The sequence below is a fragment of the Neovison vison genome, chromosome 1, assembly GCF_020171115.1.
Source record: "Neovison vison isolate M4711 chromosome 1, ASM_NN_V1, whole genome shotgun sequence".
Taxonomy (NCBI): domain Eukaryota; kingdom Metazoa; phylum Chordata; class Mammalia; order Carnivora; family Mustelidae; genus Neogale; species Neogale vison.
In genome coordinates, this window is record NC_058091.1 from 106,453,669 (window position 1) to 106,477,249 (window position 23,581).

The window sequence follows — 23,581 nt, forward strand, 5'->3', positions numbered from 1 at the left end:
TTTCAGTATAGCTAGTATGTCATCAGAATAGTTAGCAAGAGGATATGTAATAAGAGGATTACCTTCGGAAATTCCATTATGTGCAGTGTTAGCAAAAGAGCAACGTGGAGTGATTGGCCCTTTTTGGATGTCGTGAAACAATATGGCTACCAGCAGTGACATAAATCTCCAAAATGTTAACTTCTGTATCTTGAGTGGAAATCTGACCTCATTTTAAATAGAACATGATAATCTTGAATATCCCCCATATCTTAAAAAATGAATCTCAGTGTTAACAATAGATTTGAAAGATACCTTTTTATCACAGTTGGGTTTATAGTAAACTTTTGGAATCTTCACTGAAGGTATGAAGTAATACTACTGAAAAGTCCCACAGAGTCAGTGGCCATACCTGGGAAGCTCGGCACTGAGTCCTAAATACTCAGCAGGAGCTTTAACCCATATTTTTGAGGAAATGAATGAATGAGTGAACTGATCTGTCCCTAAATAAGATGGATGAAGTATAAAGCATTCTTGGTAAACCAAACACTCGTAAAGAACATTATATCACTGATATATGAAATTCTGTTCCAGGAAGATCTACAACAGTTGAAGACCTTTAAAGGGCCATCTTTTTCAGGTGCTTCCTAGACTGACAACTGTAAAAAGAAGTAGATGGTACTCAGATCTTTGCATTTGGGCCACTGCTCTTCTCACTCTGCAAATTTTCTTTGGATATCTTTATTCAGCTTTATGGTTTTACTTGTTATTTTTGTATTTATTATTCCCAAACTTACATTTTTAATTCATAATATTATCCTAAGTGACAGACTACCATATATAAGTCTGTCTGCTGTATAAGTCTATCTGCTTTTGACTACATAGGAAGTCAAAAATTTATTCACAAAAGAGTTCAAATTCTCCATGTCCCAAATGGAAATTTTTGTATTACTATTTATATCAGACATTCGTATGTATGAATTTAAGATCCTTTTATCTTCGCCGCTTCAAGGCGAGTGACCTGGGTTACTCCTTTCAACCCTAGATGCTGCTGAACAAATCCTTCCCCTTTCCTTCCCTGGAAAGACTGCCATAAGAGGCAGCCATTTATATGACCTCTAAGAGAGGCTAGTGAAACAGAACCATCAGTCTGATTTATTGCCAAATAGAATCCAGCTTGCTAACACATCCATGTATAAGCCTTACTTCACTCTCCTTTTTCCCTCTCCTGTGATCCTGGGAATTGCATTCTTTAAAAAAGTAATAGCACATGAGGAATCCAGGCTGAAACACCAGCAAAATTTGCTTCTCTGTTGGTGAAAGCTGCCAATGTTATCCACTTTTACTCTTATACGTCATCAAAAATCCTAGGACTCATTCTTGCCTTGTATTCTTCCTTAATCTGTTTGAAACTCAGTAGCTAAATCTGGTCATCATTCCTTCTAAATAACATGCATCCATCCTCTCTATTTCTGCCAACACTGACTTGTTTTAGGTACCCATTTTTTCTTGGATTATTGAAATATCCTATCTGTTCTCCATAATTCCAGTTTTATGTCTTCATTTTTAGATTCCAATCTTTAAGGAGTGATTGCTGATCCATCCAAATGCCAATCTTACCATGCTCCTGATTCTCAGCTCCTCCAAGCTTTTTAATACACCAAACTCATTATCTGACCTGAGCTTACATTTTGAGGCTTAGATCTCATACTTCTTGACTTGCATTTTATACTCCAGCAACCCAATAATGGCATTTAAAAACAAAACAAAACAAATCTCTCTTTATCAAGAATACTTTCCCAATTCTTTTTCCCTATTCTCAATTTACTCTTACCAAGTCCAAGCATTTCTTCTTTTATAAATTATATCTACCCCTTCTCAAACTGAGATAGATGACTTTCTTTGATGTAACCTAAATTCCATTATACATTTATATATCTTTTAGAAAAGTGAATCTTGTTTTATTTTGTTGTACCTCAACACACTGGTAGAATATGATATTTACCCACCAATTTTTCACTATGGCAAAGATTCTCATGGAAGTGGAAGCCTCTATCTCTCCCCAATATTTGAAGGTATTTCAGACTCTAGAGGGAAACCAGGTAAATTTTTTTGATTCTGTTATGCTTGCTATGTGTTAGATTTGGGTATTTTCCCTCTTTCCACTCTCAGCCCCATCCTTTGAAACTGCGCCTTTGAAAATGACCTGTTTTGTACATCTTTCTATCTCAATACCTAAAAAAGAACAAAATCATTTTAAAGGTCAATAATATTTAATGAATGAATATTAAAAGGATAAACCTTGGGCACATCTGAGGTCAGATCCAGCTGGGGCCAAAAAGTATTCTCAGAACCCTGGCTTTTGATTTATATAGTCTCTGAGTAAGCGCACAGGATTCTCTGGGGCTACCAATTATATATATACCCGGTGAGTAGGCAGCAACACTGCCAAAGTCTGCAAAAAAATTGACAGAGGCTTGATAATGGTAATCAAAATGTTTCTTGAAGGTGATATCTTTCCATCAATCACAGTCACTTTTATGGCAAACAAGAAAATATTTGTATCAATGTAATTGCCAGTTTTGTTATAATTGTTTATTAGTGTGTTTTTCCTCTTAATATGTTATACATTTCTTAAGGACAGTAACTCTTTTTTATTTCAACACCCACAGCACAGAAGGAGTTAAAATATTGTAAAATCAAGAAATAAATATGTAGGCAAGACACAAGGTGGAGGAATACAATCAAATCAGGTAAGTAAAAGCACGCAAGGCTAAAAAGAAACATCTTGGCACTTCAGATAGGATAAAAATTAGTCTGTATTAGCGTGCATAATTTACTGTATTAGCGTACATATTTGTTACTGCTGTAACAAATAGACCACTGAATTTCAGTGGCCTACAAAATTCATTTTTGCTCACTTGTCAGTCTAATGCTGGTGCTCCTATTCAGTGGATTGAGGGGCAGGACTTCTCCATGTGGTGATTGAGGATTTTAGGATCCTTCCATCCTGTGACTCTACCATTAGGTAGATCTTATAGTCCCCTGTATCTATGCAGAAAGTGAGGAAAGAAGAACAGGGGCGAGAGAAGGTGCAGAAGAATCACATATCTCTCATATGTTGGGTCACAAGTGACATAATTCATTTCTCATCATATTCCACTGGTGAGAACTAGTTATGTGGCACCATGTATAGAAAAGATTGACAAACTTTTTCTGTAAAGAGCCAGACAATATGTTAAGCTTTGTGGGCCAAATTCTTCAGTGACAACTATTCAACTTTGTGGTTACAGGCCTGAAAGCAGCCATAAAAAGTATATAAATGAATGGGTATGATTAGGTTCTAGTAAAATTTTATTTATGAACACTGAAATTTGATTTTCATTTAATTTGTAATTTTCATTTAATTTGAATTGATTTCACTTAATTTTTAAATGTCACCAAATATTATTCTTTTAAAGAAATTTTCCTACTATTTAAAAATGTAAAAAATCTCTGTTCCTGTGCCTTGCAAGGTAGTGGGCTGAATTTAGCCTATGGATACAGTTTGCTGACCCCTGCCCTAGATGCAAGGTGGCTAAAAAAGGATGTCCCTCTCAGCTGCTGCCTTTAGTACTACATTACTACATTTCATTACTACATTACTTTCATTGACAGCTAGCTATGTCTCTTAGGCTCTTCCTCTGACCACTACATATCCATATATCCTTGGCTTTTGTACCCAGCCCCTTCCCTTCCCAAAAGACAGAGCACAGAATCTCACCTAGTCACTGTATCCAACTCAAAGTCAGTGACTTGGGGATGATGTCCAGTCCCTACTATTGGATCTGGCTTCTTGAAGGTCTAGAGAACTACAAATGCAAATGTAATTCCCATCCTTAATAATTCTTATATAAACAGTAAAGGCAGTATAAACAGATGGAATAGCAACAGGATAATTGCACAAAATGCCCATTCAGAAAGTGAAGAATGGGAATATACAGCAGTGACAAAAAGCAGCTAAGTCATCAGTTGTGATACCTTCTGCCTTGGTACTATAGAGAGTTCCTTGATTAGACTGATTTTCTTGGACAACAACCTCCCCATTCATTGTGTCTGACCTGCCTCTCTGGTCTTATTTGAAATGAGCTTTGGGTAGTATATATGCTCCTTAAGGAAGGCAGAGACTTCATACAAAGTTTTTCATCAAAGTTTTTTTTTTGTTGTTGTTGTTGTTGTTCTTCTCCTCTTATACCATTATCTTGCAGCTTACTGACAGCCACCTTGAGGTCATCTGAGAAATATGGTTGGAGGAGATGGAGCATCTTTTCAATTTATCTTTGCTGTATGGCTTAGTTCTTATATTTTGCTGATATATCTTAATGAAACTGTGTTTCTCTCAGCATTATATACTCTTAATTATTGGGGGGGGGAGAAGTTCTAGAAATAGTCAGCTTTTCTAAACTTTAGACACTTCAATCAGGTTAAATCTTTCAAGTCCTCCTCAGACAATAAAAGATAACTGATGCACTTCCTAAAAGTCATATGCCAGAAATCAAATACTTTCCTTCAACTCACATCTCATTGATGAGGATTAGCTCAACAGTCCTACCTAGTTACAAGAGGGAGTAGTTGGGATTGAGCAAGTTTGACTTAGCTGTTTAACTGTTTCTATAGGGCAATTCTAGGTAATGGAGAGGGTGCAGAAACTGTTCTGTTGCAAAGCTAGTAGAAAATTTAACTTTAATTCTGAAAGCAATGACAAGCATTTGGAAGGTGGCCATCCATTAATACCAAAAGCAGGGGCTGAGAATAAACTATGTCTGAAACATAATACACTATCTAGAAGCCTCAGGGCATGGAGGTCTCACCTTCTCAGTCTCACCACAGTTTTGAACATATGAGATAGTTTTAGTGAACCATCATTAATCATGGACACTATTGTGAATACTGTATTCCCAAATGAACCTTTCTGCTTTTCATAATAACCAAATGTGTTTTATATTACCAGAACCTCAAACAGTAGCATTTGAAGAAGATTCATATTAAATTCTAACAGATAATGATTACATTTCTGCCAGTAAACCCAACTACATAAATTTCATTGCAAAACTAAAAATACTTTCTTTTTACTGAATGTTTCATTTTCCAAGTATTAAAATAGACTTTAAAATATAAATATTGATATTGTTCAATTGTCAAGAAAGTATGCAATGCACAAAGATGTGAATGAGACAGGAATAGAATATTGGAAAGTTTCTACAGTGTAGGGAAATGAAAATATATTTTAGTTAAAAAACTTATGCCAAATAAAAAAGTTAAATTGGAATAGAAATAAACCCAATTTATAGTGTAACAAAACCCATGAATTCCATATTTGTACTTGGCTTTTAAGTGTCTTTGTGTTTACTTTTTATTTATTTTAGTGTATTATTTTGTTTATTTTGTATTGGGAAAAAAAACTATATACTTCTTTTAAAAAATGAGGGTAGTACATTTGAACTTCTCATGGAAAACATTCTTCTTCTTAGATGACTATTCTTCTAGTTGATAAGGAATGTGGTCAAATAAACATATGTAAAGATGGTTAAATATAATACTTATCAAAAGGAAAGCACTTTCTGTGTCACTGTATTAAGTGCATTGTTTATACACAATTTCATTCAATCCTCATGCCAACTCTATGATACCATTATTATTGTTCTTAATTTAAAGGTGAGAAAATCAAAGTACAGAGAGGTTAAATAACTATGCCAAAGTTATATTGATAATAAGTAGCAGAGCTGAACTTTGAAACTTGGTATTTTTGATTAATTCCTATGCCATAAAAATATGCCAGCTTAACTTAAACCCACTTCCAAAAAACTAGCAGTTAAGCTCTCTCATTCTTGTCTGCGTAATAAAGCAGAAGCAATCCTTTTGTAATTGAAGCATATTAACAATATTTTGTAATGAACTCTGTGTAATAAGAAAAAAATACTTAAAATTACTTTTAGGAAAAGAAATGCTTTTAGTTTGTGAAATACTATAGTAGAACATTTAATTTTGAAAATAAATGCCCCAGGACATGGTCCAGAAGTTACCAAAAAAAAAAAAAAAAAAACCAAACATTATGAAAGTTAATTGCTCTAATATGATAGGAAGAAAATTACATTGAGTTTTTAGAGAGTGAGCAGTTAGGGCTTCCTAGAATAATGAGGTAGGACAGATTCTAGGGAGGACACATAACTTAATGTTGAGACTGAGGCCAAAGCATATCTTTAAGAAATACCTAAGGTGCGGCTCATCAAGGGATTTTTAAGACCAAAGGTGAGTAATATTCAATGTTTCATATTCTTGTATAGTTAAGCTATTCTCTGAAATACCTGACCCCTCTTCTCTGGCCCCAACCCTCAAATTTTGGAAAAATTTAGGAAAAGGGACTATGGTAATCTTTCATTTGAGGGAAAAAATGATAAACAATAATTACAATGACAACGATAGCTACCTAGTAATAATAGAGTGTGTGCTAGGCATTTAACACCATTAAGAGAATTTTTTTTTGAGTATATATTAAGTCTCATAGATAGTAAGTGGTACAGCCACCATTCAATGCATGGTTCCCGAGTTACTGTTCTTCCCTTGGTTACTCCAAGCTTCAGAATCAGTGTAAGTAACATCAAGGTGTCACCTCACTTGAAAGATAGAAGTAAAAAGAATTTAACAAAGCTTTGCATTTAAACACAAGTTTCCTTGTGATCATGGGGAGAGCAGAACTGACACATACTTTGGACTCAAGTCACTTTCAGATACATCAGGAAATTAGAATTCCATAACACTGGTCACTTTAGTGCTCATATTTGAGGCATGGCCAAATAATACATGTTACATCCACAAATATGTAATTAATTACCTTAGATGTATATAAAGCCTAGATTGTTGAAGACTTCAGTTATGCATTTATTAGTTTTATTCTACTGTATCTTTAGACACAACTCCTTGGGAAATTTATGTGCCTATTCTTTTTGCCCACATTTATTAATATATAAATCTACCACAGATTAGGGACATCTTGTCATACCCAAGTCATAAGATTCTGACATAGGTAATTAAGTACACTATGGAATTTTAGAGAAGAAAATATTTTTAAATATTGTGAAGTAGATTTAAGGTATCAAAAATTTCAAAAAAATATGAGATGATAAAAATGTTCAGGTACATTTTGATATAATAACTATGCATTTTCTAAATTTTATTTATGATTAAAACTGTTAGGATTAATTAGTTTGGGATTGAAGAGTTCAGAAATAAAAAAGACCTATTTCCAAGTGAATGTGTGTGTGTGTATGTATATATTTTTTATCTTAAATTTCCAAGATAAATACAAATTAAAAGGAAAAACAAACAAAAATGTCTGACATACGGGAAGCAAATAAGCTGCTGGAGAAGATTCACATATTTTTCAAGTATACAAGTATATCATCTCCATATTTTCCTTCATGTAGAACTGCAGAATTTGTTTAAAATATTGCTAAAATATCTTCCATAGCATGACTTTATGAAGTAAAGTTTCCACTATAACCTTAATTTCAAATATGAAAGGATTAAAATTTTGACATGGTTCATCCATCATCTTTTTAAAAATTTAATATATCTTCAATGTAAATCTACATTTAAATTTTTATTTATAAAATAAATAAATAAATAAATAAGAGAGGAGATAGAAGGAGAGAAACAGAGAGAGAGAGCAAGCACAAGCAGAAGTAGAGACAGAGAAAGAGGGGCAAGCAGACTTCTTGCTGAGGAGCCCCACGTTGAAGCTTGATCCCAGGACCCCGGGATCATTAACCAAGTGGAAGGCAGACGCACCAACTGAACCACCCAGGCACCCTAATTTAATTTAATATTATTTAAATAGGCGCCCCTATTTAAAGTAAAGTTTAATAAAATAGTGTTGAGAAAACTAGATATCCAAATGCAAAAGAATGAGACTGCATTCTTATCTGATACTATAAATAAAAATAAATTTTAAATGGATTAAAAACTGGGGTGCCTGGGTGGCTCAGTAGGTAAGCTTCTGCCTTTGGCTCAGGCCATGATACCAGCATCCTGGGATTAAGCCCCGCATCCAGCTCCTTGCTCAGCAGGAAGCCTGCTTCTTCCTCTCTTACTCCCCCTGCTTGTGTTCCCTCTCTCACTGTCTCTCTCTGTCAAATAAATACAATCTTTAAAAAAAAATAACTTAAGAACTTCAATGGAAGACCCTGAAACTATAAAACTCCTAGAAGAAAACACAGGAAAAAGCTCTTTGATATTGGCCATAGTAATGATTTTTTTTCAGGCTGAAGCCTCGGGCAAAAGAAGAAAAAAATACAAAAACGGCACTACATTAAAAAAATAGCTTTTTCACATCAAAGAAAACCATCAACAAAGTAAAAATGCAATCTATGGACTGGTAGAAAATATCTATAAACCATACATCTGATAAGGGGTTAATATTCAAAATATATAAGAAACTCACTTGACTCAATAGCAAAAAGATAATCCAATTTAAAAATGGCCAAAGGGGGCACCTGGGTGGCTCAGTGGGTTAAAGCCTCTGCCTTTGGCTCAGGTCATGATCCCAGGGTCCTGGGATCAAGCCACATTGGGCTCTCTGTTCGGCAGGGAGGCTGCTTCCCACCCCCAACCCCACCCCCGCCTGCCTCTCTGACTACTTGTGATCTCTGTCAAATAAATAAAGAAAAAAAAATCTTTAAAAAAAGAAATAAAAATGGCCAAAGGAATAGGCTTTTTCCAAAGAAGATATACAAATGGCCAGCAGATATATGACAAGAAGCTCAACATCAATAATCATCAGAAAAGCACATACTTCAACCACAATGAGATGTCACTTCATACAGTTAGGATGGCTATGAAAGAAAGAAAGAAAGAAAGAAAGAGGAAAAGAAAGATAGAAGGAAGGAGAAAGAGAGAGAGAAAGGAAGGAAGGAAGGAAGGAAGGAAGGAAGGAAAAGAAGTAGAAAAGAAAAAGAAAAGAAAGAAGAAAGAAAGAAAAAGGAAGAAAGAAGGATGGAAGAAGTAAAGCGGGGGAGAGGGAGGGAGGGAGGAGAAAAAGACAGTGAATCTTGGAGGGGATGTGAAGAAAAGGGGAGCCCTGTACACTGCTGGTGGGAATGTAAATTGGTATAAGCTACTAACAGAACACAGTATGGAGTTCAAAAAACTAAAAATAGAATTACCAAATGATCTAGCAATCCTCCTTTTCGGTATATATGCAAAGGAAATGATATCAGTAACTTGAAGAGATATCTGCACTTCCATATTCACTGAAGCATTATTCACAGCACCCAAGATACAGAACAATCTAAGTGTCCATCAATGAATGACTAGATAAAGAAACTACAGTATATATGAATAACAGAATATTATTAAGCCTTAAACAAGAAGGAGATCCTGCCGCTTGTGAAAACATGGATGAACCCAGAAGATATTATGTTAAGTGAAATAAGCTACATGCAGAAGGAAAAAAAAGCTGCATGATTTCCCTTATATGTGGAATCTAAAAAAGTCAAATACATAGAAGCAAAGAATAGAATGGTGGTTACCAGATTTGGGTAGGTGAAGGGTAATGGGGAGATGCTAGTCAAAGAGTATATAATTGAATTTATGTAGGACTAGAGTTATGTAATTTATGTAGTTTAGAGATCTAGTATACAATACGACGACCATTGTTAAAAATACTGTACTAAATACTGGAAATTTGTTATGAGAATAGTTTTCAGGTGGTTTCACCATTAGAATAAACGGTAACTATGTGAAAATATGGATGCGTTAATTAGTTTGACTACAGTAGTCATTTCACTATGTATATATAAATTGAATCACCAACTTGTACACTGTAGATACATAAAATTTTATAAGATATTTTAAAATAATATTTTTAAGATTATAAAATAAATAATAAGATCTATAATTTTTAAAAAAATTTTTTAAAAGATTTTACTTATTTAAGAGAGAGAAAGAGTGCAAGAGAGAGTGAGCATGAGCAGGTGGGGGGCAGAGGAAGAGGGAGATGCAGGATCCCCACTGAGCAGGAAGCCTGCAAAGGGCTCAATCTTAGGGATCATGACTTGAGGTGAAGGCAGATGCTTAACCAAATAGGCCACAAAGGTGCCCCAAATAGTAAGATTTTAAAAATATTATTAAGTTGACAGAATATTTCCTGCAAGGTTTCAAGTGGACAATGACACATATAATGAAAGTCATAAGGAATGAACTCATAGAAGAAAACAGAAATGAAAAATGGAACCAAATACAATAATGAGAGAAGTGAAGCAATAATATACAGAAGAAAAGAAATAATGTAAACACGTATGAATCCATCAAATTGCCAACTTAGTTTTATTAGACTCCGTCTTAAAAATGAAAAACACAGAAATACAGTATCTATTATTTTATTTATTTAATACTCTTGTTGTTGTTAGCTGTTACTGTATGGTCTATTATCATACAGCCTGGCAGATACAAACAAAATTTTCTGAAGGGAGGTCTCCTATGCTATTGTTCTTGTCGTGGGAATCAGCAATTCATGGCATAGATTAGCTGTCTGAAAAACATTACACTAAGCTCGCAGTTACAAAAGGTAGCCAGGTCAAGACATATCTAAAATAGAATTTCTACATCTGTGATAAGTTCAGTTTCATGTAGAAAGTCCTCTTTGCTTAGTCTCACATGTACAAATACAGAACTAATATTAAACTATAATTTCAGCTCTTGTCCATAATCTGGTCTTCACATGTAAATGATAATCATGTCTCCAGGAGGCCAAGAGTTTATCAATATCACAGCGCATTGCTAGAGACAAGTATCTGAAAGGCTAAAAAACTAGAGAAACTTATAATTTACCTCATTTCTCACATAATTTTAGATTTAATTTAACTAAATTATTTGAATGCATAAAATAATGAACTTTGGACTCCCATTTCTGGGTAATCAAATTTTGCTTTTACATTTTGTTTTGAAGGCTCATATTATCTACTTGAAAATGATAGTGGATGCTTATTTTGTAAAAAAGAAAAAAAATAGCACTGATGTATTACTAGAATATTAAAACTCTATACCTTAGTCTTTAAGTAATAAAACATTTAAATCAAATATTTGCTTAAAAGTAGGATTCTAGACTGTTAACACAAATTTATAACATCATGCTATAAACTTTATAACTTACTCCCTTTTAAAAGCTAATAATGTTTGATTTAATGATACTAATATCCTATTGAGAAGATTTGTGAATAAAGAATTAAAAAGTAGAAAATGATCTCTGATGCGTTTTTGTTTCTGAATCATTTCTTTTTGTTTGAATTCTTCTCCCCATTATACAACACATTCCTTCAGAAATAGTAATTATTTAAAGGAGACAGGGTAAAAATAATCTAAACTACTTAATATTACATGGAGATATATGAGAATGTGTAATAAAGGTAAAGTCAATTGTTTGTATTTAAGGCAGATTCTTAAATGCACACAAAGGATATGTTGCTATAGCTATCTTTTTTTTTCTCTCAATGATATGTTTCAAGATCTATCCATATACGTACAAGTACATGCATTTGTTTTCATCTGACTTATAAGTAATTCCATCATATTTATCATCCCTTTAGACGTCCATTTCCTTGCTTTTCAATGTTTTATTGTTTTTTTAAAAAAATTTTTATTTTACTTATTTGACAGAGAGAGATCACAAGAAGTCAGAGAGGCAGGCAGAGAGAGAGAGAGAAGCAGACTCCCTGCTGAGCAGAGAGCTGGATGCTGGGCTTGATCCCAGGACCCGGAGATCATGACCTGAGCCAAAGGCAGAGGCTTACCCCACTGAGCCACCCAGGTGCCCCTGTTTTATTGTTTTTAAGAAGGTCATCCAAAGTGTTATCAGATCATATCTCTGCGCTTCTCTAGGGTAGAAAACTAGAGATGGAAAACCAATTTAGCTGTTCTTGATGTCATACTATGTTAATATCTGTCAACAGAGCCTAAATGATCAGTCTTTCACACTCTGGGCATAAGACATAAGCCATATATGATAATAGTCTTGTGCCTTAGGTATATATTATTTATTTATTAAAAACATAGGTGACTATTAAAATATATAGGAGGGGCACCTGAGTGGCTCAGTCAGTTGGGTCTCTGACTCTTGGTTTTGGCTCCAGTTACAATCTCAGAGTTCTGAGGCTGAGCCCCACATTGGCCTCTGTGATGAGTCTGCAGCCTGCTCAAGATTCTCTCCTCTCTTTGCCCCTCTCCACTCTCTCTCTCTCTCAAAAAAAAAAAAAAAATACACACACACACACACACACACACACACACATATATATAGGAAATAGTATAATAATTATTATATATTATTAATTAGTATTATATATTAGTCACAGAATTTTTTGATATTTTATATTGATATATGTTGACATTTTTGATAGCTGCATAACTCAAGAAGCCAGTATTTTCCAATCAATAGTACAAAATTGTGCATGGGTAAAAGATCCAGTCAAAATATGAAAAAGAACAATGGATTTTAATTTAACAGGGTATAACAGGTTAATTGGTCATCAGGTTTCACATTCCATATTGCAACTAACCTTTAAGAATCTATTACTTACCAAGTTTTGAGTAATAGCAAAGAAGAGTATTCCTAATTATCTAAAAGGGTTATTAAATATCACTATCATTTCTAAATATATATGTATGAGGCCAGAATTTCTTCAGTTATTTCAGCAGAATAATTATTGTATTGAATACAGAAACACATGTAAGTATCCAGATGTCTTCATGAAGGCTGACAATAAATATATTTGCAAAAAAAGTGAAACTGCCAATCTTTTCATCATTTTTATGTCTTAATAAGCATAGATATTTTTCATAAAAATATGCTATTTTATATTACTTATATTAATATGTAATTAATTTATCTTTTTGTTTTATGAGTTAAGTAATAAATATATTTAAACTTCCTTAGTTTTTATTTCTAATATGGTAAATACTGATAAATATATTCTACTTAAAAAGAAAGCCTTTTGCAGTTAACAATAACAGCACTCTTTTTAAGCGTGCAAAGACCAAAAAGTCTGAGAATCCCTCTGTAAAGTAAATCTGGAAAAAAAAAAATTCACAATAAAAATTTGTGGGACAGTGTCATGTTTAGAAGCTGGGTCTTTTAGCTTTCAGTGCAAGCTTTATCCATAACATAGTGTTCCTTTCTTTCCATTCATGATTACAAAGTCCTTCTATTTTATTAGTTAACCATATTATCATATTGAATGGAGGCAAATGTGAAATTGTGTCATTATATTTTTTCTATTTTGAGAGTTTTATTACATGTAATATTATTAATTGTTAATTATGATTGAAATTGAAGGTGTGAGAACTAGTTTTAGTTGTACTACTACCTATTCGTGTGACCTTAGATATGTTACTTATCTTCTCTTGATTCACATTATTCTTGTCATATTTGAACAAGTTTATGAAGATTTCTTTTTAATTTTACATTATCACAAATAAAGTCACTTATGAAATTTGAAAAAAATTTGTGGGAAGAAATAATCACAGTTGAATCATAAGATACTTTATATAGCAAAATTTTTAGCAGCTACTATCGCAGACCTTGAGAAGTAAAAGAGATCTACAGAGTCCACACCCACAAGAAGCACATATTATGGTGAAGAGAATCATAAAAGAAACCTTTGGACACATAAATAAACATATTCAGTGTCAGCCCTCGTTAAGAATAAAAATAAATATGGAGATAAACAGTGAGTGGGAGACATAGTTGGGAGCTCACTTCATTTTGGTTTGTCCAGGAAGGCCTCTTGGATGCAGTCAGAGTAAAGCTGCAGTCTAAATGCTGAGAAGCCAGACTTGTGAATGAGGGCAATGGGCAGAGGGAGAAGAGGGTTCTGGAAGAGCGACTAGAAGATGCAATTTTCTGGAGATGGTAGGAAATTTGGAAACAAAGGCCAATGTCACTGAGGTTTTAGCAAAGAAGAGAGTCCACATTTATCATTTTTACAACATTAGGCGGAAAGAGTTATTTTTCTGATTTCACAGATAAGACTAATGAATGGAACTTTTAAACCTTACCCGGTGTCATACGACAATTATTTGCAGAACTGAGCTTAGAAAACTGCATTTTAGACCGATCTAGTATAATGCCTCTCTTAAGAGAGGTCATCCTAAATGAGAAAAAGTGCTATTAAGGGTTGATGAGAGAAGCAGAGTAAATGTTCAGAGAAACTTAATAGTCTCTGCTTGCCCTAACCCTAATTACAAGCAAAATGCCTTTCATAGGTCTACAGCTGTGCTGGATATTATAGGGAGGTATAATGCCATTAGCAGCATTAAGTCATACATAGTGTTTAAAGAACCAGTAATACAAAAATGAAGGTCAGATTCATGACATTGGAGGTCAATAAAATAGGACTTTTATGTAAGAGAGATCAAGAAAAGATTTAGAATTGGCTTGCAGGTAACTGAGGTAGTTACACAGGGATTTTCCGATTTTGTTTTTTATTTATTCTTTTTTAAAAAGGTTTTATTTATTTATTTGACAGAGAGCATGAGAGAGAGAGATAGAGAGAGAGAGTGCACACACATGCAGGGGGAGTGGCAAAGGGAGAGGGGGAAGCAGGCTCCCCACTGAGCAGGGAGCCAGAGATGGGGCTTGACCCCCAGGATCTTGAGACCATGATCCAAGCTAAAGGCAAACAACCAGCTAGCTGACTGAGCCACCTAGGCACCAGTTTTATACTCATTCCTACAAAGTTAAGTGTGTCCTAGTTTTATGAAATTAAAGAGAAAATTTTATCAATTGCTACATTAGCAAATGATTATATGAATTATCAAAGGATTATGTCCTTTTCAATGGATTTATGACCTAGTGACTGCTTGTTATTCACTTAACTATGAGTTGCAAAGTGATATTTAACAGAAAAGCTAGAGAGCAAAAAAAACTGAGAGCTAAGTAATTATTAGGAATGTTGCTAACTTCCAATCAATAAAAAATGGAGGCAAACTTTAAAATTTAGAAATAAATGGTAAAAATATGAGGACTTGTGAGTATTTGATTTATATTAAAATTGGTGGAACCCATCTATTGTGTATAACATAAGATATTAAGTTTTCCTCTGAGTAAAAACAAAACACAAACAAAATAAGTACCCTGTCTGCCATTGTTTGATAGGTGCCACAAATATATTTTAAATGTGTAGCCTAAAGGTGAAACATTGGGGAATGAATAATACTTTTATCTTCTAAGTATTTCTTTAATTTCTTAATATATACAACCCCCTCAAACTGTGAAGGAAACCGATCTGATGATATTCAAATATGTAAAGTTCTCAAAGCCTTTTGTGTTTTTTTTCCCAAAGCATACTTCCTATTTATATATTCACTTTAATATTTCATCAATATCTCCACTACTACACTATAAACTCCTTAAAGACAGTCACTGTGTGACTGTTTATTTCCTTTGGACTACAGTACTAGAAGGATTTCAATAATTCAAAATTTTTTGGTGCCATCAGTCAATGTGTTACTGCTGTTAAGTCTGTTTGTTAACATCAAACATCCTGCCACAGCATGCCATCCTCTCTAACCTGTGTGAACCCTTTCCAATGCACCACAGAGCTCCCTAAATGATCCTTTTTTCGTAACTTTCAGGGAAAATTTTTTTAACTAATTCATACCAATGGCATGTATGCCTAATATTGTGTCACATGTGCCACCGCTCTACTCCACCTCTATCCCACCCCTGACCACACATACAGATAGGTCTGTAGCCAGATGCAGGTTATTTTAAAGGGATGCCACTAATAATGAAAATTCAAGCACAATGACAATTTTTTACAGTGACATTTTAAAAGAAATATTTTAGCACTCTAAACGATAACACACATACATGACTGTCAGAAGGCTTGTATTTGAAACATTTTGTCAGATGATATTTTTTTGATCAAGACAAACTGATCATTTGCTGGTCTACATGATATGCCTTATGTAGCACAAAGCTGAAACTCAACTATAAATGGTCCGAATTAACTGGGATATAGCATAAATATTCTGTAGTCTCTAAAAAAATAAAGTGTGTAAGTATGAAACAACATCAAAATGAAGGAAATGCAGTCTGGTGCTGAATTAGATGATTTCAAATGGAAATACTACCTTTGGGTGTGGTTATACAAACCAGTATTTGAAAAATCATTAGCAGATTTTACCTGCAATTGTCCACATGAATTTTTCTCACTGCCTTGGATGGGATAAAAAATTTCCAGTTATTGATTTCTATAACTTCTATGCAGCCAGTAAAATTCTCAACTAGTCCAGAAATCTGAGATGGAGGAAGAAAAAGGGAGAGGGGGAAAGAGAAAGAAAATGTTTATATTATTTCCTCCAATATATTATTCTTGCTATAAACTGGTCAGAATGTGCAATCAGATTGCAGAATTGATTTATTCAACATATTGGTAGAAAGTAATTCAATTCTTTTGATAAATATCATTCCAAAAATTAGTATCAAAGAATACTGCCTTAGTCAAAAGTTACTTGGAATCCATAGATCTTATCATTGTATGAATCACTTTTATATGAATAAAGAAAAATTTACATTATTACTGTGAATTACATAGCTGGAACATGGGAGAAAATCTAATACCCTCATCCGGCACAAAAATGGACATACTTTCCCGTCTTTTGACTCTTCCTTGCACTTTTTCTTTAAGACATTAGTTACCTTGCCTCACCCACAGCTATCAAAGCATCAAGAAAATTTCTCTTTCTGTTGTCAAAGGAAGCATAGTAAACTATGAATATGTGTGACTCCCCGGAGGCCTGATGGATTCTGCATCCCTTTGTCTTCAGGTGTGTGGCCTACCCTCCTTAGGAATAACTTGGGTAGAAACTAACAACTAGAAAGATCGCTAAAGGGCCAAAAGCAAAAAAAGAAAATAAGGACACTTGAAAGCATTCGTTCTGATGAACAAATAAAATCTCTTAAAGATAAACATATGACTTCTCATTTTATTCACTGTGAACATACTATACTATTCAATTAAGTATATGTCTATATAAGTTAACATTTATGTGAAAAGGAGAAATTAATAAAAACCAAAAGGGACACAGCTCAGAGTTGAATAGTTAGATATAAGCATTTATTTCGGATTCTGTCTTCCGTTATGTTCTGGATATTGTTAAAAATTTCAAGCTAAGATGGACCAAATTAGGAACATGATAACCACTGAATTTATACACTGAAAAATAAGTTGTCTACCTTGATTTTTGAATTAAAAATAAACACTATTTGCATTTTCAAGGATTGGTTTCTCATTGAGTGTTAATATTACGATGGATGGAAGGAAGGAAGTCTTTGTCTTATTTATAAATTAAAAAATTAAAAATGTTTTAGGGTGGGTGAATTAATCTTATTTCATCTTTTAACTTAGAGTCTTAGTTTAAAACATTTAAACATTTAAATGTATCTTTCTGATAAAGGTGCAAATATACTACAAAATCTCTCAACAAGTAACCCTCTGTCAAGTGTCAAAAATGACTGAACTAGAAAACAAAACAGTATTTCACACAGCAAGTTTACAAAGAAGTCAGTTCATTTCAAGAAAAACAGAAATATTTCACTCTTGCATGTTGCAGAAGGGAAAATATTGATTTGTAATTGTTAGCTTAAAGTTTTTTTTTAAATTTTAAGTTTATTTATTTATTTATTTAAGATTTTATTTATTTATTTGACAGAGATCACAAGTAGGCAGAGGCAGGCAGAGAGAGAAGGAAGCAGGCTCCCTGCGGAGCAGAGAGCCCAACGTAGGACTCGATCCCAGGACCCCGAGATCATGACCTGAGCCGAAGGCAGAAGCCCAACCCTCTGAACAACCCAGGCACCCTAGTTTTTAAATTTTAAGATAAAGTTTATATATACCTCTTCTGAAACATCATAAATTTGTGAATGAATATATACATTTCTTCTGTATTAATAGATTCACAACTTTCCAGTTCTTTCACACATTAACTTTAGGCACTCTTGTTCAGGATGAGATAACTGGTTCCCAAATTCTCATGTACGTCTTTCTCACTTTGAATACAGAAATTTCACTTTGCAAAAAGTAAGTCAAACTTGTATCAAGCAACACTAAATCTGAATAGTAAACTCTAATCACATGATTTTAGATAATTTCCAGTGTTGGGAAAATTTTTCCCCTTGAATTTGATTAGTTTATAGTAATCTGGTTGATTAGGTTTCTGAGACAGGATTTTTAAAAGTAAAAGACACAATACATATAATTGATATGACAAGTTACAATGTAACCATATATAACAGACTCATTAAGGATGAAAAATCATGAAATTTACCTATATAGTATCATAGAAATGGTATTGTTGTATGTTATCTCCTTTTCAATGAGAAAAATTTTATACTCCCAATACTCCTCAGATTTCTCATATTTGGTTCTTATTTTTGTTCAAGACAAATAAGGAAATAATGACCTCCCCGTTACTTCTAAATAATTAAAAATGGCTACCACACAGCTTGATGAATTTATAGCAGTGAAAAGTAATGATAACAGAGTTCTCATTTTTTACTTCAAATTTGTCTCAAAGTTATAAACATATCTTCAATATATCCCATTTTTTTCTACCTCTGTATAAACAGAAGAATATTTAATTCTATCTCTGGCATTTGATGGCCTTTACTCTCATTCCTTTTCTTTCTTCCAAATTTTTATTTAAATTCTTGTTAGTTAACATACAGTGTAATACTGGTTTCAGCAGATTTTAGTGATTCATCACTTACATATAAAACACCCAGTAATCATCACAAGTGCCCTCTTTAATGTCCATTATCCATTTAGCCCATTCCCTGCCCATCTCCCTCCATCAACCTTCAGTTTGTTCTCTATAGTTAAGTTTCTTATGGTTTGCTTCCCTCTTTTTTTTCCCCTTTCCCTGTGTTTATCTGTTTTGTTTCTTAAATTCCACATGAGTGAAATCACCGTATTCGTTTTTCTCTGACTTATTTCGCTTAGAATTAATACAGTCTAGCTGCATACATGCTTCGATGGATATGTGGGCTCTTTCTTTCTTTTTTTTTTAAAGATTTTATTTATTTAGGGACACCTGGGTGGCTCAGTTGGTTGGACAACTGCCTTCGGCCCAGGTCATGATCCCGGAGTCCTGGGATTGAGTCCCACATTGGGCTCCCAGCTCCATGGGGAGTCTGCTTCTCCTGCTGACCTTCTCCTCGCTCATGCTCTCTCTCACTGTCTCTCTCTCAAATAAATAAATAAAAATATATAAAAAAAAGATTTTATTTATTTGACAGAGATCACAAGTAGGCAGAAAGAGAGGCAGGCAGAGAAAGAGGGGGGGAAGCAGGTTCTCCGCTGAGCAGAGAGTCCAATGCAGGGCTCGATCCCGGGATGCTGGGATCATGACTGGAGCCAAAGGCAGAGACTTAACCCACTGAGCCACCCAGGCATAGGTGGGCTCTTTCTATAAGTTGCCTATTGATAATGCTGCTATAAACATTTGGGCTGCATGTGCCCCTCTGAATCAGCATTTTTGTATCCCTTGGGTTAGTGCAAATAGTTTTATTGCTGGATCTAGGATAGTTCTATTTTTAACTTTTGAGGAACCTCCATACTCTTCTCCAGGGTGGCTGCAACAGTTTGCATTCCCACCAACAGTGCAAGAGGGTTCTACTTTCTCTACATCCTCACCAACATCTGTTGTTTCCTGATTTGTTAATTTCAGCCATTCTGACTGGTGTGGGGTGGTATCTCATTGTGCTTTGATTTGTATTTCCCTGATAATGAATGATGCTAAGAGTCTTCTCATGTGACTGTTAGCCATCTGGATGTCTTTGGAAAAATGTCTATTCATGTCACCTGCCCATTTCTTAACTGGATTATTTGTTTTTTGGGGTACTGGGTTTGATAAATTCTTTAGAGATTCTGGATACTAACCCTTTATCAGATGTCATTTACAAATACCTTCTCCAATTCTGTAGGATGCCTTTTAGTTTTGTTGACTGTTTCCTTTGGTGTGCAGAAGCTTTTTATCTTGAAGTAGTACAGATAGTTTATTTTTTGCTTTTATTTCCCTTGCCTCTAGAGACTTGTCTAGTAAGAAGCTGCTTCCATACCTTGGCTATTGTAAATAATGCTGCAATAAACATACAGGTGAACATATCTTTTCAAATTAATAATTTTGTTTTCTTTGGGTAAATGCCCAGAAAGAGAATTACTGGACCATATGACATCCCTATTTTTAATTTTTTTTGAGGAACTTCCATGCTGTTTTCCACAGTGGCTGTACCAATTTACATTCCCAACAATAGTGCACAAAGTTTCCTTTTTCTTCACAGTCTTGTTTCTTGTGTTTTTGATATTAGCCATTCTGAATAGTACTATGTGATATCTCATTGAGGTTTATATTTGCATTTCTCTAATGATATTGAGCATATTTTCATGTACCTGTTGGTCATCAGTGATACTGAGCAATTTTCACGTACCTGTTGGCCATCTGTATGTCATCTTTAGAAAATATCTATTCAGATCTTCTGCCCATTTTCTAATTGGATCATTGGTGGTTTTTTGTTTTTGTTTTGTTTTATTTTGGTGTTGAGATGTATAAGTTCTTTATATATTTTGAGTATTAACTTTTTACTGGATATATCATTTCTCCAAGTCTTCTCCCATTCAGTAGGTTCCCTTTTTGTTGATGGTTTCCTTTACTGTGCAAAAGCTTTCTTTTTTGGTGTATTCCCAATAGTTTGTTTTTTGCTCTTATTTCCTTTGCCTCAAGAGACGTATCTAGAAAAATGTTACTAAGATAGATGTCCAAGTGATTACTGTCTATTTTTTATAGAAATTTTATGGTTTCAGATCTCACATACAGGTCTTTTTTTTAAAAATTATTTATTTATTTATTTGACAGAGAGAAATCACAAGTAGATGGAGAGGCAGGCAGAGAGAGAGAGGGAAGCAGGCTCCCTGCTGAGCAGAGAGCCCGATGCGGGACTCGATCCCAGGACCCTGAGATCATAACCTGAGCCGAAGGCAGCGGCTCAACCCACTGAGCCACCCAGGTGCCCCTCACATACAGGTTTTTAATCCATTTTGAGTTTCCTTTCCTGTATGATAAAAGAAAGTGGTCCAGTTTCATTCTTTGTCATATAGCCGTCCAGTTTTCCCAGCATTGCTAATTGAAGAAACTGTCTTTTTCCACTGTATGTCCTTGCCTCTTTTGTCAAAGATCAACTGACCATATAAGCATGGGTTTATATCTGGGCCATCTATCCTTTTCCATCAATCCATCTTTGTGCCCATGCCATACCATTTTTATTCATAGAGCTTTGTAGTATATCTTGAAATCTGAGACTGTGATACCTCCAGTTTTGCTCCTTTTTTCTCAAGTTTTCCCTGGCTATTCAGGGTCTTCGTGGCTTCATTCAAATTTTAGAATTATTTGTTCTAGTTCAGTGAAAAATAAAAGTAATATTGATATTTTCTATATTTTGAAAAGAATTGCCTTGAGTCTGTAGACTGCTTTGGGTAGTATGGACATTTTAACAATATTAATTCTTCTAATCCATAAGCATAATATATTGTTAAATTTGTTTATTTTTAATTTCTTTCATTAATTTTTTTATAGTTTTCAGAGTACAAGTCTTTCATCTCCTTGGTTAATTTTTTTCCTAGATATTTTATCCTTTTTGGTGTCACTGTAAATGGGACTGCATTCTTAACTTCTCTTTCTGCTACTTCATTATTAGTATATTTTCTTTGTTATGCAAACTTTAAAAATTAAATGTCAGTATTGCTTTCTTTTTATTGACTTAGTGTTTGTGCTCTTTTTTTTTTTTTAAAGATTTTTTATTTATTTGTCAGAGAGGGAGAGAGAGCACAGGCAGACAGAATGGCAGGCAGAGGCAGAGGGAGAAGCAGGCTCCCTGCTGAGCAAGGAGCCCGATGTGGGACTCGATCCCAGGACTCTGGGATCATGACCTGAGCCGAAGGCAGCTGCTTAACCAACTGAGCCACCCAGGCGTCCCAGTGTTTGTGCTCTTATCATCCCAAAACTCTTTGCCAGAAATATAAATCCCTGCTCAATAATTCAAATACTATGAATACTTATTAATTGGATTTCTCTTTTAATTTGAATTTTCAGAATCTCTTCACTGTCACATTTGAAAATTACTATATTGCCATTCTGTACTGAATCCACTCTTACCTGGTTTTCATGTTATTCAGACTTGATTCACTTCTTTTTTTTTTTGGTGTATTACTGATATTATAATCAAATTTCATCAGTGTCTGCTTCAAGTGGACAGAAGCAATTGGAAGCTCTAAAGAAAAATAGGGCTGATAAAATGAAGTCCTATCCTTGATAATAACTAAAAAAGTAGAAAGGGGGTGAAGGAAGGTACTGTGGTAATTTTGGATGAATTACATGTGGGGCATAGAGGAGAAAGGAGGGAAATAAAGAAGTAGGAAATTCAAAGCTACTGATATTCATTAAATTACTACAAAGTATTTACTGGTTTCTCAAAAATCATTCCAAAGCTGAGAACTTTGAAAAATAATTAGTTAAGAAAAGATGGAAATTGTTAAGAAGTACCCATTTTGAGAACAATATAATTGAACTTAGATGTTAACATTCAATGCTTCAAATGTTTAGCTGTTATTAGGATAGACACAAATTAAATGACAATTGTGTACTGTATGTAATGGCAGCTGATACATGAGTCTAAATATCCTCAATGCCGGACTTTAGCAACATAAGGACAAAACTGCTACATAAAAATAGGAATCTTTTAGTCTACAAATTTGGTAACACCTCTACTTATTGTAATATAGTCATTAAATTATGTACACTTCATAAAGATTATGGGATTTATGTGGATATAGTCTCTCTGTTCAAGGAAAGAGAAATCTGGTTAATTTCTCAGATGAGAATAAAATGTATATATTGACTCGGCAAATATTTATAGAGAACATACTGTGTAGTGAGCACAGGGTCACCATCTATGTTTATACAAATTTAGCTCTGTCAAAAAACCTAGTTTATAGAGTGCAGTAGAGCCTGATATTTAATCAACATTTTCTTCCCTCCAAGCTATCTTTCCAGAAATATCTGCCTTAAAAAAAAAAAATCTGTCCAATTCAAACAAAATCACCATGGAGTCTAGCAACTGTGTGGCTAGGCACTGTCAAAATATAATGTCAGTAAAAAGTCTGATAAAATTCAATAAAACATGGGAAGAGGACAACAAAGTTTGATTTCTGATAATGATATGAATAACTGGTTGCAGATCAATCCTCTTATGAAAACAACTAAACAGAGTAGAATTTACATAAAAATCAGTTAGCGAACAGTAAAGAGCAACTAAGGTAGCAAGGACTTGAAAAGCCAATGTCTGAGAGAGAAGGGAAGGCAAAAATGTTAGACTTGACATTCAGCATTCCATTTTGTCTTGAAGTACTTGTAAATTTACAAGTGGCAGATTAGACTTGGAGAAGCTGAGCAGGGGCATCTATAAATATTTTTGGGCTAAGAGCAAAATACTGAAAATCGAAAGCAAACAATC

The 23,581-nt window shown here is 34.2% G+C and overlaps 1 protein-coding gene across 1 annotated transcript in view; it reads right to left on the bottom strand.

Moving 5' to 3' along the window:
- EYS (eyes shut homolog) overlaps positions 1 to 23,581 on the bottom strand; it is a 1,652,430-nt gene that overhangs the window by 512,197 nt on the left and 1,116,652 nt on the right. The window contains 1 exon segment of the mRNA XM_044253753.1: positions 16,200 to 16,299. Within this exon segment, the coding sequence (XP_044109688.1) occupies positions 16,200 to 16,299 (100 nt within the window).